We start from the raw sequence: 13,664 nt of genomic DNA, 5'->3' as shown, positions 1-13,664 counted from the left end.
TCCCCACCCCACCCCCACTTCCATTTCTCAGGGGTAGGGTAATAGGAATACCGGATCTTGCACAAGTTCTGGGAGCCCATGGCTCGAGAAGGTCTTGTCTAAGCAGCTGTGCCACAGCTGAGTGCAGGTGGGCCTGGATTCAGAGCCAGATCAGCCAATCCCAGTGGGACAAGACCGTGTGTGGCACTGGCAGGGTGGTGTGACTAGCCATGGGCTGGTGGCACACTCCACCACCTGCTGTTTAGAGCTGACCCAGTGGCTCTCTCTGATCTGCAGCAGGAATGCTCGGAGGTGCAAGGCAGAGGTCCTGCCCCAGACAAGGGAGGCAGATAGCACAGGCTGGGGGCTCGGGAGGTCAGGGCCCCTCCGGGTGTCTGCTCCTTAGTTCTCCTTTCACCTCCCCGCTGCACTCCCTTGGGGCAGCTGGCCTTTCTGTAAGTGTCTGGGTGCCTGTGCTAAGGGATAACGGGCTGCTTCTGTGAAGCCACTTAGGGTAACTGAATGTTTGAGTTTGCCAAGGAACTGACACGAAGCACTGTGATTTTAGGCCCTCTGGTACTGTCAGTTGTCCGATCTGCATGGACGGGTACTCTGAGGTAAGCAAACTTAACTGTGTCTTCCTTTCTTCTGGTTTCCACATGGCTTTAGTGAAAGGGTCTTCAGAGAGAGGGTCTTCTCTTTTGGTGGAATTTGACCCCTCTCTTCCACAGTCAGGCTTGGCTGGCCTGTGCCTGTCACACATCTCTGTGCTTTTTCTTGGGCCCTGCAGCCTTCATCTCTGGCCCCTGTGTTCCTTGAGCTTCCACGTGAAGGGTGTCCATCCCATGTGTTCCCATCCCAGCCTTAGCAGAAGCAACTAGTACTTCCTGTGGCCCCCCCCGAGCCATCGAACACTGTCCCCCCCCATGTGCTCCCATGGCAGCCCCAGACTCCATTGGCCTGTGGTTCAGGCATCTGGGGTCCCTCCAACACTCTTGGGCTGTTGCTACCAGGAGAGTGGCTCCTGCCTCTGCTCTCAGCTTCAGAGACCCCACTCATACTTGTCTGACACTACAGAGCAGGTAGGGATCTTCAGTTCTCCAGACCTGCCTGGTCCTTCCTCCCCTTATCTCAGCAGAAGTGAGGTTCTCTGGGGACTGCTGCTGCACTGGGACCAGGGCAGACATGAAGGCTGTTCCTTCTTCTGTTTTCTAGATTGTGCAGAATGGACGTCTCATTGTTTCTACAGAATGTGGCCACGTCTTTTGTAGCCAGTGCCTCCGTGACTCCCTCAAGAATGCTAACACTTGCCCAACTTGCAGGAAAAAGATCAACCACAAACGATACCACCCCATATATATATGAATGGTGGAGAGCTGCTCAGGAGAGGTGGACGAACAGACAGACAGCCTGGCTGGGTTCTCCACACAGCCATTCATGGGTTCTCTGCCTCAATTTCCTGAGCTCGAAAAGACTATTTCAAAATCAACATCTGATACGTAAACTGCTCTTTCGTTTCCAGCCCCCACTTAGGCCCTTTTGGTACCTCCACAGGGCCTTCCTCTCTGCTCCTCTGGGTGGTCTGGTTCCAGGGCAGGAGAGAGGGAGTTAGACACATTGGAACTGAGAATCGTGGCTCTAGCATCTTTCTGGAACCTGCATGTTTGCCAAGAAATTTTTCCCCATTTGGAAAGTTGGCCCCAACTTCCTCCTGGCAGTGTTGTCAAGGGGCTGGCCCCGGTCAGGGAGCACGCGGGTCTGCGCAGCTCTCCCTGGCAAGTGACATCAACTCAGGAGTCTGTATGCCACAATGAGCAAGCCACACGAGGTCCATCCGGCCCGAGGATCCCAGGTGTAAGCACGGCCCTGGAAAGACCCACCACTGGACGTTTCTCTTTCCTCAAGAGTCAGAAGTCACCGGAGATCCCACCTGCACATTAGCATTGATGTGTGGGGACTTCTACAGATGAAGAGAATCTCTACAGGGCAATTCCCAGGTTCCTAAGAACGAAATGTGCAATAAAGCCTGTTCTTGGCCTACTTTTCAGCAGCCCAGGAGATGTAGCACTCCTAGTGTCCCCTCAGAGGCCTCACGTTGCCTGTGGAGCAGTGCCTGTCCCACCCCGTCCTATTCGCCACCTGTTCTCAGGAACTTAACCCATGTCCCAGAGTTTTCACCTGGCACAGGCCCTGCAAGTAGGGCAGACATGTGGTCGGGTATCCTCTCTCTTTTCTGATAAGATGTGCCCTATTTGCCACATGCCCTCGGTTCCTCAGTTCCCACTGCCTAATGTCTACTCAAGCATCAGTGCTGGGAGGAGATCGCAGTCCTTGTGGCCTTAGCAGCCACGCATGTCCATGTTGGTGTCCAAGTCATGGCTGCCCAGAGTTGCAGCGAGTGTAGCCCACCTGCCATCAGCTGGGCTCTTTGGCTTTCACCCACACCCCCACACAGTTGACATTCACTTTAGAAGCTGCTCCTCTGGCCTTTCAGTCTCTGATCCTTTGGGCTTTTGACTGCTCCATAGATTGGGTTGGCAAAGTATGGTGGCCTCTCCTCCCCAAGACAGCCAGATAAGATGCTCTGCTTAAGTCTCTGGGTTTGAGCCTCTTGGTCCTTGAGGAGGCTGTGGGGTGGCCTGAGCTGCCCCTCACAGCCCAGGGTCTGAGGCAGCTCATGGGGCAGAGGCCTTGCCGTGTCAGCCTGCCTCTGTCTCCGCATCCCACTTTCTCAGAGGGCTTTAGGCCAAACCAACAGCCTCTTCATGTGTGACATCTTCAAGGTAGGAACGGGGGACTCCTCTGGCTTTGCTAGCAATAACTGACCTTCACTTCCCCCTTCTGAAGGAGCAGGGACTTGGCACAGAATTCACTTTAAACGGGGCTGAAGGAGTGTCCCTCCTCTATGTGAAAAGAAATTTGTTTTAGTCTTCATTCTGACTTTTTCACTGTTTGGCTCACTTCCAGTTAATTTGGATGAAAGTAATAATTTTCTATGTGGAGTCGAGGAGGGCAGGACGTCACTTCTCGTCGGCACGATGCTGGGTATGTCTGCCCTCTGTTTGGACGTCATTACCATTAAGTTCCTTCTGGGCTTCATGGAAACTCTTTTGTTGTGTTCCAGCAGTACCCAGACTTCAGAAACCAAGTCAGCTGTGCAGCCAGAATCTTTAAGTTTTGTGCTTAAGGACAGATGGTTGATCGTAAAGTTTGTATTCCTTCCTACTAAATTAAATTGGGGAAAAAAGGTTTAGTTTCTACTATTTAGAAACTGCAAAGTAGGAAAAGATGGGTAAGAAAAAAAATCATTTTCTTTTCTTCATTGTACATAGTTGAAATCTTTCTTTGTTACATTTAAACTATATCCATGTACATCAAGTCTGTTTGGGACTCCTGCTAGTGTTACAGGTGGAAATAAAATAATTAATTTGAACCAGATTTCTTCGTACGTTCATTTGCTCTCTGGGATGGATCTTCTCCCCCTTTGCCCTAGGTGTGTGCTTCCTGTCTGCCTCCAGTTTAGCACATTTTATCAGTGTGTGCAGGAAAGTTAGCTTGTCTGGCTGCTCATCCAGAAACCAGGCAAGAGGTCATTCTTGGAGTGGAACCACAAGTCCAGACCCTGGAATCCTTGAGCAGAATCTTCACCTCAGCCCTAAGAAGCAAGGCTGGCCATGGGGCTGTCTGACCAGTACCGGCTCAGGAGAGGAGCCCTAAGCAGTGTGGACTTAGATGGAGCTGGGATTCTGACAGTGTGGTGCAACTATCTCAGCTACCCAGACCACGGTCACCGTCCACTCTGGGGTGGGGGCCGGGGGGACGTGATATGTTGGTCAGTGACCTAGGTGATCAGTGCCAGGAAAACTGGAAAGAGAGAGTGGGCTTGGGATTCCCAGGCAGTTGGTACTGGCAGAGCTCGCCTCCGCCTTTCTCCGAGCCTCTCGAGTGGCCCCAGAGATAGAAAAGGTGAATGAGCTGGCCACCTGGAGCTCCCAGAGGCCCTACTTGAAGTTGAAGACAAAGCAGATCAGAAGGAAATGCAGTTAACTCAAACACTCCCTGCATGTAGGCCATGCCCCGCTATTGCACTTGCCTCTGGTGGGTATTGAGAAACCCATGTATATCGCTACCCTCCTGGAGTGTACATTCCTTGGGGGAGACTGTCCCCCCACCCCCAAGCCACTGAAAAGTCAGAATGAAAACAGGTCAGTTACTTGAGTCCTGGGAGAGCAAGAGGGTGGTGAGCTGTAGTGTTTAAGGTTTGAAAGTACTCTAGGGAAAGGTGAGGTGATTTACATTATGTTCCTTGACTTTTTTCCCCCCAATGTACAACCATCTTGCATTTCTTGCATAGATCACCTTGTTCATGTTTTCCTTTTATATATTATTTCTTTGTTTTGCCAGTATTGGGGGTCTGTTTGAAATCCTGTTTATGCATAGTTAAAATGGCCTGTTATTTTCTTACACTCTTTGCCAGGGTTTGCTTTCATTTAGGCTAGTTCCCTACAAAGACACTAGAGTATTCTGTATATCCTAATTTTGGATTATTCCCTGACTGAAATGCTTTCGTTGAGGAAAGATTTTAAAATACTGATTTGATTTTTTTTCAAAATTTGAGACTTAGTCACATTTTTGTCAGTTTTGTTAAGTTGCCAATTTCTGGGAATTCATAGATTTCATCTCTACAAGTTTTTGGCATAAAGTTCATAATCTCTTAGAAGCTAATTAATCTCTGTAACATCTTTTTATCAGTATTTATGCCTTCGCTTTTAAATTGGAGATTTGTCAGCTTTATGTCCTGTATATGTTAATTCCAGTATCCAGATCCTTTGTGGGTCTAATTCTGAAGTCTTACTCTTGCCAGGTCTCTCTAATGACGTCTTCCTATGTGAGTTTTGTGAGCAGCTTTCTCCCTTAATTTGAGCTCACGTAACTTGGTACATGATCTGATAATTCTTTGAGAACTGGACTGAAGGTGGTTCCTCCAGGAAATACTTGCCTTTGCTTTTAGGAGGCATTTGAGGTTGTTAACTGACATAAGGCCCTTGTATTTATCATTTATGCCATGAAACATAGCACACAAAAAAAGCACACTTCACTGATTTACCCAAAAGAATAGCTCAGTGCTCCTGGGTGGGTCAGTTGGTTAAGCATTTGGCTTCGGCTCAGGTCATGATCCCAGGGTCCGAGGATCAAGCCCCACATCAGGCTCCCTGCTCAGTGGAGAGCCTACATCTCCCTCTGCCTGCTGCTCCCCCGGCTTGTGCATGCTCTCACGCTCGCTCTGACAAAATACTAAAAAAAAAAAAAAGTATAGCTCAGTGAACTACCGTAAGTCAAACACCCATGAATCAACCAACCATAAAAAGAAACAGGATATTGTTAATACTTTAGAAGCCCTTCCTTGACCTTCCTCCCAGTCAGCACACTGCCTTCTCTCTCAAGGCAATCGCTATACTGAATTTTATGGAGATCACTCCTTTGACTGTAATTATAATTTAATTAACCAAAACATCCAACCGTGCCCTTTTACGAAGATGGCACAGAAAGCTAAGAAGGAAGCCCCTGCCCCTCCCCAAGCCAAAGCCAAAGCAAGGGCTTTGAAGGCCAAGAAAGCGGTGCTGAAAGGCGTCCACAGTCACAAAAAAAGATCTGCACATCACCTATGTTTCAATGACCCAAGACTCTGTGTCTCCGAAGACATCCCAAATACCCTTGAAAGAGTGCCCCCAGGAGAAACAAGCTTGATCACTATGCCATCATCAAGTTCCCCCTGACTACTGAGTCATCCATGAAGAAAATAGAAGACAACAACACACTTGTGTTCATTGTGGATGTCAAGGCCAACAAGCACCAGATCAAACAGGCTGTGAAGAAGCTCTATGACATTGATGTAGCCAAGGTCAACACCTTAATCAGGCCTGATGGAGAGAAGAAGGCATAAGGTAGACTGGCCCCTGACTATGATGCTTTGGATGTTGCCAACAAAATTGGGATCATCTAAACTGAGTCCAGCTGGCTAAATCTAAATACAGTTTTTTCATGATAAAGACAAAACAAAAAAAAACATCCAACCATAATCACATAATTCTGTTTTACCTGTTCTCTGAACCTGAGATAGTTGAACGTTCTCACTGTGTACTGGGATTGGGAGCATCTATTTTTCAGTGTTACATTTGAGAGTCATTCATGTTGTGTAGTTTGTTCATTTTGTTTGCTATGTAGTATTTCATGACATGAATGTGCTTTAGTTTATCCATTCTTTCAGCTGTTTAAGTGTTTTGGCTACTAATATCCCCAAGTGAACATTCTATAAGTCTTTTTTGGAGCAGTTTTGCTACCATACCTTTTGGGCATATATTAAAGTGTGAATTACTGTGTTACAGGATATGAATATTCAGAAAAACTTGTAAGTGGAAATTAACGGGTGGGTCAAAGAAGAGATCACAAAGGAACTTAGAAAATACCTTGAGGGGTGCCTGGGTGGCTCAGTGGGTTAAAGCCTCTGCTTGCGGCTCAGGTCATGGTCCCAGGGTCTTGGGATCGAGCCCCGCATCAGGCTCTCTGCTCAACAGGGAGCCTGCTTCCCTCTCTGCTTGCCTCTCTGCCTACTTGTGATCTCTGTCAAATAAATAAAATCTTTAAAAAAAAATACCTTGAGAAGAATGAAAATGAAAACACAACAGAACTTGAGGAATGCAGTGAAAGCAGTGCTCGGGGACTATTTATAGCTGTAAATATATAAATTAAAGCAGAAACAAATCAATGGCCTAATTGTATGTCTTAAGGAACCAGGAAAAGAAGAGCAAACTAAACCCAAAGCTAGCAGAAGGAAGGTAATAGTAAAGATTAAGCCAGAGATAAATGAAATGGACAATAGAAAACAAAACCAGGGACACCAGAAATTGTATTTTTTAAGAAGATCAAAAAAGTTGACAAGTGTTTAGCTAGACTAAGAACAAAAGACTTAATAAAGTCAATAATGAAAGAGGATATTACTGAACTTTATAGAAGTAGGGAGGATTATAAAAGAATACTAAGAACACCTGTATGCCAACAAATCGGATAACTTAGATAAAATGGATTAATTTCTAGACATACAAACTACCAAAACTGACCAAATAGAAAATAAGAGGAAACCTCTGAAAAGTGAAATTGAAGAAGTATTCAAAACCCCAACCAAGAAAAGTCCCAACACCAGATGATTTCACTGGTACATTCTAGCAAACATAAAAAAGAATGCTGGTTTCTGGAGTCTTCAAAAAAATTTCAAGATAAAAGAGCAGTTCCTACCTCATAGAATGAGGTATCAGCCTGATACCAAAGCTGCACAAAGACACAGGAAAAGAAAATTGCAGAGTAATCTTCTCTTGTGAATATAGATGCAAAAAACCTTCCAACAGATGGCTAACACACTGAATTTATTAGCATACTAAAAACATTACACATGATAACCAAGTGGATCTTTCCCCAGGAATGCAAGAGGGGCTCAACCTATGAAATCGATGCAATTAACTACTTTATAGACTGTAGGAAAGAAGAAGTAACACATAATCACCTCAACCGATGGCAGAAAAAGTGTTTCCCAGCACCCTTTCATGATAACACTCAACACACCAAGAGCAGAAAAAAAACAAAACAAAACAAAACAAAAAAACACCTCAACATAACAAAGGCCATAGTGAAAAGCTCACAGTGAAGATGCTCAGAGATAAGACAAAGCTTTTCCTCTAAGATCAGGAAAAAGACAAGGATGCCTTATTTCATCACTTCTACCTAACATAGTACTGGAAGTTCTAGCTAAAGCAGTTAGGCAGAACGAAAGAAAATGGAATATACATTGGAAATGAATAAAGAAAGTATCTGCAGATGCCACAACAGTAGAAAACTAAAGAACCCACAATACACATAAACAACTGTTAGAGCTTATAAATGAATTCACCAAAGTTGTAGGATATGAATTCACAAATGAGTGAATACACTGGTCAATTAACAATCTGAAAGAGAAAACAATTTTATTTTTATAGCATCAAAAGGAATGAATCCTTACGAATAAATGTAACCAGTAGGTATAAAATTTGTACACTGAAACATGGTTGGAAGAAACCACTACAAAATCTGCTGAAAGAAATAAACCTAAATAGAAAGACACTGTATGCTCATGGGTTGGGAGGCTTAATGTTAAGACGGCAATACTATCTAATACAGTATAGAGAATCAGTGCAATCCCTCTCAAACCCCAATGGCAATTTTTATAGAAATGGAAAAATCCATCCTAAAATTTGTACAGAATTTCAAGGGACCCAGGATAGCTACAATAATCTCGGAAGAGGAAAGTTGGAAGACTTCCCAATTTGAAAACATAAAAAGGTCAGAATTAAACAGTACGCTGCTGGCAAAAGGATAGATATATAGTCAAATGGAATAAGATTGACAGCCCAGAAATGAACCCTCCCCTCCTCTACGGTCAACAAAGATTTCAAGATCATTCAACGGAGAAAGATCTCTCCAACAACTGGTGCTTGGAAAATTGGATATTCACGTGTATGAACATGATGTTGTGTCTTTAAACCACACACAAAATTTAACATAAAATGGATCAAAGTGTAAATTTAAGAGCTAAAATTACAAAATTCTTAGAAGGGGGTGCCTGGTTGGCCCGGTTGGTGGAGCATGTGACTCTTGATCTCAGGGTCCTGTGTTCACGACCCATGTTGGGCCTATGGCTTACTTTAACAAATAAAATCTTAGAAGAAAACATAGAGGCAACTTGAAAACAACTTGTACAACATGTGCACTTGAAAAGAATTCGAGTGGTAAATTTTGCATTATATTTTTCTTGGATTTGGCAATGGTTTCTTAAACATGACACCAAAACTCCAGACAACAAAAGGAAAAATAAATACATCTGACTTCATTAAAATTAAAAACTTTTGTGCTTCGGGGTGCCTGGGTGGCTCAGTGGGTTAAGCCGCTGCCTTCGGCTCAGGTCATGATCTCAGAATCCTGGGATCGAGCCCCGCATCGGGCTCTCTGCTCAGCAGGGAGCCTGCTTCCTCCTCTCTCTCTGCCTGCCTCTCTGCCTACTTGTGAGCTCTCTGTCAAATAAATAAATAAAATCTTTAAAAAAAAAAAACAAAAAAAAAAAAAACTTTTGTGCTTCAAAGGACACTAACAGAATGAAAAGACAATCCATGGAATGGGAGAAAATATTTGCCCATCATCTGTTTGCAATATCTGCTAAGACATTAATAATCAGAATATTTACAGTGTTCTTAAAAATCAACAAGAACAAAATATAAGACAATCCAATTTAGAAAATGGCAAAGTACTGCAATAGATACTTTCCCAAAGAAGATATACAAATGGCAAATAAGAACATGAAAGGAACTCATCATTAGCCACCAGTGAAATGTAAATCAAAACCACAGAGAGATATCACTTCACACCCATTAGAATGGCTATTACCAAAAAACACATTAAGTATTGACCAGGATGTGTAGAAATTGGAACGCTCGTGTATTACTGGTAGATACATAAAATGGCCAAGTTTCTCTGGAAAAGTTTGGTGGTTCCTCAGAAAGTTAAATACAGAATACCATAAGATCCAGCAACTTTAAGATAATAAATAATATCAATAAGTTAATAATACTATTAATAAAATTAACAAGTGAATATTATTTAGTCTTAAAAAAATTCTGATACGTACAAGAGGGATGAACCTTGATAACATTATGCTGAGCAAGATAGTCACAGGGGGAGCCTGGGTGGCTCAGTGGGTTAAGACCTCTGCCTTCAGCTTGGGTCATGATCCCAGGGCCCTGGGATTGAGCCCCTAGTGGGGCTCTCTGCTCAGCAGGGAGCCTGCTTCCTTCTCTCTCTCCACCTGCCTCTCTGCCTACTTGTGATCTCTCTCTGTGTCAAATGAAAATAAAATCTTTTAAAAAAATAGTCACAGAAGTACAATTACTGTATGACTCTACTTACATGAGGTTTCTAGAGCAGGCAAATTCATAGAGATAAGTTAGAATAGAGGTTACCAGGGGCTGGAGGTAGATTGGAAGGGGAGATACTGTTTAACAGGTAGAGTTTCTGGGACAGTGAAACTTTATGAAAGTGGACAGTGGTGATGATTGTACAACATTATAAATGTAGATAATACCATTAAATTGTACACTTGAAAAGGGTTAAAATGGTAATTTTTGTATTATATATTATCACAATTTTTAAATGAAAAAAAGGCTAGTATAAAATAAGCTTATATCTCCATATAGATAGAAAATTCCATATATCTAATTTCATGTGTGTGTGTATTCCATTTATTGTGGTCTTTATTCTGTTTTCATTTCCATCTGTAATGATTTTCTTCCTGCCCAATGAACTTTCTTCAGTATTTCTTTCTTTCTTTTTTTTTTAAAGATTTTATTTATTTATTTGACAGACGGAGATCACAAGTAGGCAAAGAAACAGGCACAGAGAGAGGAGGAAGCAGGCTCCCTGCTGAGCAGAGAGGCCAATATGGGGCTTGATCCCAGGACCCTGGGATCATGACCTGAGCCAAAGGCAGAGGCTTTTACCCACTGAGCCACCCAGGCACCCAGTATTTTAGTGAATTCCTGTGGCAATAAATTCTATCTTTGTTAATCCAAAAAATGCTATTATTTTACTTTCATTCTTGCATGATACATTTTTTTCTGAGTAAAAAATTCTAAGTTGCCGTCTAATGTGGTTACTGTGAGCCACTTGTGGCTGGTGAGCATTTGGAGTGTGGTGAATCCAAAGGGGGAGTGACAGGAAGTTAATATGCACATGGGAGTCTTAAGACTTAGTATGAAAGAGAGTATAAAATATTTTTTTAATTTTTATATTGATTATATGTTTAGCTCATGATATTTTGAATATATTGCATTAGATAAAAAGATTTTTTTAAATTGTAAATTGGCAGGGGTTTTTCGGTGTGTGTGTGTGTGTGTGTGTGTGGTGTCTGTGTGTGTAACGATTAGGTCATTCCATTGTCTTCCAACTTCATTTCTGCTGTGGCTAGCTGCCACATGTCTTGAAGAGAAGTGAGTATTTTCTCTGGCTCACATTTTGCTTTGTCTTTGTTTCCAGCAGTTTGATAATGATGTGCTTAGGTGTGGTTTTGCTGGTATTCATCCTGCTTGGGACTTACAGGGACTCTGGAAACTGGGTAGCTGTCTGGCATCAGCTTTGGAGAGCTTGGCTTCTGTGGCGTTCACTCTCTTGCCTTTTGAGACTCCAATTACACAGTGTTAGACCTTCAACTCTGTCTCATCTATTTCTTTCTTTTTTTTTTTTTTTTTCCTCCTGTTTTAGCAATTGTTTTTTTTGTGTGTACTGGTTAGGATGTTTTATATTGAATTATCTTCCAATTCATTAATCCTCTCATCTGTGTCTAACCTGTTGTTCATCTACTAAATTCCTAATTTCAGTTATTTTATCTTTTAGTTTTAGCTAATAATTCATACAGATTTCACTTCCCAGGGGAAATTCTCCATTATTTCATCTGCTTTTACACCTTTCTTTTTATTGAGCATGTGAATTGCAATTACTCTACAGTCTGCCTACTAATTCCAGTATGTGACTCACCCACAGATTTCTTTTTAGAGTCGTTTGTCTTTATATTTTCAGTCAAAAAGCTCTGTGCCTTGACACACCAAGGAATTTTTTCTTAAGATTTTATTTATTTATTTGACAGACAGAGATCACAAGTAGGCAGAGAGAGAGAGGAGGAAGCAGGCTCCTTGCTGAGCAGAGAGCCTGATGCAGGGCTCAATTCCAGGACCCTAGGATCATGACCTGAGCTGAAGACAGAGGCTTTAACCCACTGAGCCACCCAGGTGCCCCACACCAAGGAATTTTTAACTGAAAGCTGAACCTGTACACAAGGAATGGTAGTAGCTACAGATGTCTTCCTGTGCTGGGTAAATAGAGCAGGTGCCAGTCACTTAGCCCGATGCCATGTTGAGCTGTATTAAGGCCATGCTGCAGTTCATCAAACTTTGTCTACTGATGGCTTGCTTCCCACTGTCAGGACGCCGTCGAGAGCTTCCCAGTGGGGTATCAGGGTGCCGCTCTCTACTTAGTCCTGACCTATAATCCTTGTCTTCTCAGCCTGGTGGAATTACCAAAACCTCTCCTCTGCTTCCTGGGGTCTTTGTTCTGAAGCTTTGTCTCGTAGCTTCCTGCCTGTAGAGTGTGAGAATCAGTGTCTTGAGAGAAAAACTGTCAGGTTCAGTGATTTACTCATCCCATCTTGCTGGAATTGTAGCCCCAAGTCAGTTTGGTCTCTTCACCCAGAAAACTCCCCGATAGTATCCTCTTATCAGACAAAGCCTTACTTCTTAACCAGTGTCCTCAGAACTGGAAAACAGAGAAAACTGGACCCCTGGATCTTTGTGTTTAGTAGCACTCCAATTTCTTAAACATGCATTTTTCTTATATTTTGTTTATGTGCATATATATACACACATATGTTTTAGTTAAGACAATAATCAGGCATGCATCATGATGACTCCACATTTTCCTGTATCACATAGTGCCCAGTGTATGTTCTGTCATACCTGCCATGTATCCAATTTTCTACCTCAAATTCAGACACCAAATCACTTCAAATGTCAGGTGCTATTTTTCCTCACAGGCTTCCATTGTCCTGTTCTAATTTGGGATGGTTCTTTTTTTTTTTTTTTTTTTCTTCTCACCCCTACTAAGAAGTCATCCCACCTCCTCTAGTGAACTTGTAATTCTTTTTTCCTCGCCTATTTTCCATCTGTCTTTTTCTACTTTTTGGATAATCTTAACTTTATCTTGCAACCCCATTATTGGCTTTCTTTTAAATTTTGGTTGCATTTAAGATTTTATATATTTATTGGACAGAGAGAGAGATCACAAGTAGGCAGAGGAGCAGTCAGAGAGAGGGAGAAACAGGCTCCCCGCTGAGCACAGAGCCTGATGCAGGGCTCGATCCCAGGACCCTGAGATCATGACCTGGGCCGAAGGCAGAGGCTTAACCCATTGAGCCACCCAGGCACCCCTCTGTTGTATTTTTAATCTTCAAGCCCTTCTCGGGGCGCCTGGGTGGCTCAGTGGGTTAAAGCCTCTGCCTTCGGCTCAGGTCATGATCCCAGGCTCCTAGGATCAAGCCCCGCATCGGGCTCTCTGCTCGGCGGGGAGCCTGCTTCCTCCTCTCTCTCTGCCTGCCTCTCTGCCTACTTGTGATCTCTGTCAAATAAATAAAATCTTAAAAAAAAAAAATCTTCAAGCCATTCTACATCACTATCAAGATTGGGTGACCTTTGAGGTCACATGTCAGTTGTAAGATGGAAGAGAGACACTTAACAGTCTCAGGTGTATGTGAGAAATAGACCCATGGGCATACCTTATTTCAGTGTGCTTTGTTTTATTGAGCTTCACATATGTTGCACTGTTTACAAATTAATGGTCTGCAGCAACCCTGTGCCAAACAAGTCTATTGGCACCATTTTTTCAACATTTGCTCAGTTTGTGTCTTTCACATTTTGGTAATTAAATATTTCAAACTTTTTCATTATTGGATTTGTTACGGTGATTTGTAATCAATGATTACAACTCACTGAAAGCTCAGATGATTAACATTTTTTTTAGCAATAAAGGGTTTAGTTAAGGTGTGTGCATTTTGTTGTGTA

General features: G+C 42.9%; 1 protein-coding gene across 2 annotated transcripts in view; it reads left to right on the top strand.

Annotated features, from left to right (window-relative positions):
* Window positions 1–3,417, top strand: part of RNF4 (ring finger protein 4) — a 34,035-nt gene extending 30,618 nt beyond the window's left edge. For both annotated transcript variants that reach the window (XM_032856206.1, XM_032856207.1), the window contains exons 7-8: window positions 548–596; window positions 1,195–3,417. In XM_032856206.1, the coding sequence (XP_032712097.1) occupies window positions 548–596; window positions 1,195–1,344 (199 nt within the window). In that variant the 3' untranslated portion in view covers window positions 1,345–3,417. The remainder of the gene's footprint in view (window positions 1–547; window positions 597–1,194) is intronic.
* The last annotated feature ends 10,247 nt before the right edge of the window (window positions 3,418–13,664 follow it).

The sequence above is a fragment of the Lontra canadensis genome, unplaced genomic scaffold (assembly GCF_010015895.1).
Source record: "Lontra canadensis isolate GAN:19392208 unplaced genomic scaffold, GSC_riverotter_1.0 scaffold1, whole genome shotgun sequence".
NCBI classification, from domain to species: domain Eukaryota; kingdom Metazoa; phylum Chordata; class Mammalia; order Carnivora; family Mustelidae; genus Lontra; species Lontra canadensis.
This window is presented reverse-complemented; position numbering and strand designations above follow the sequence as displayed.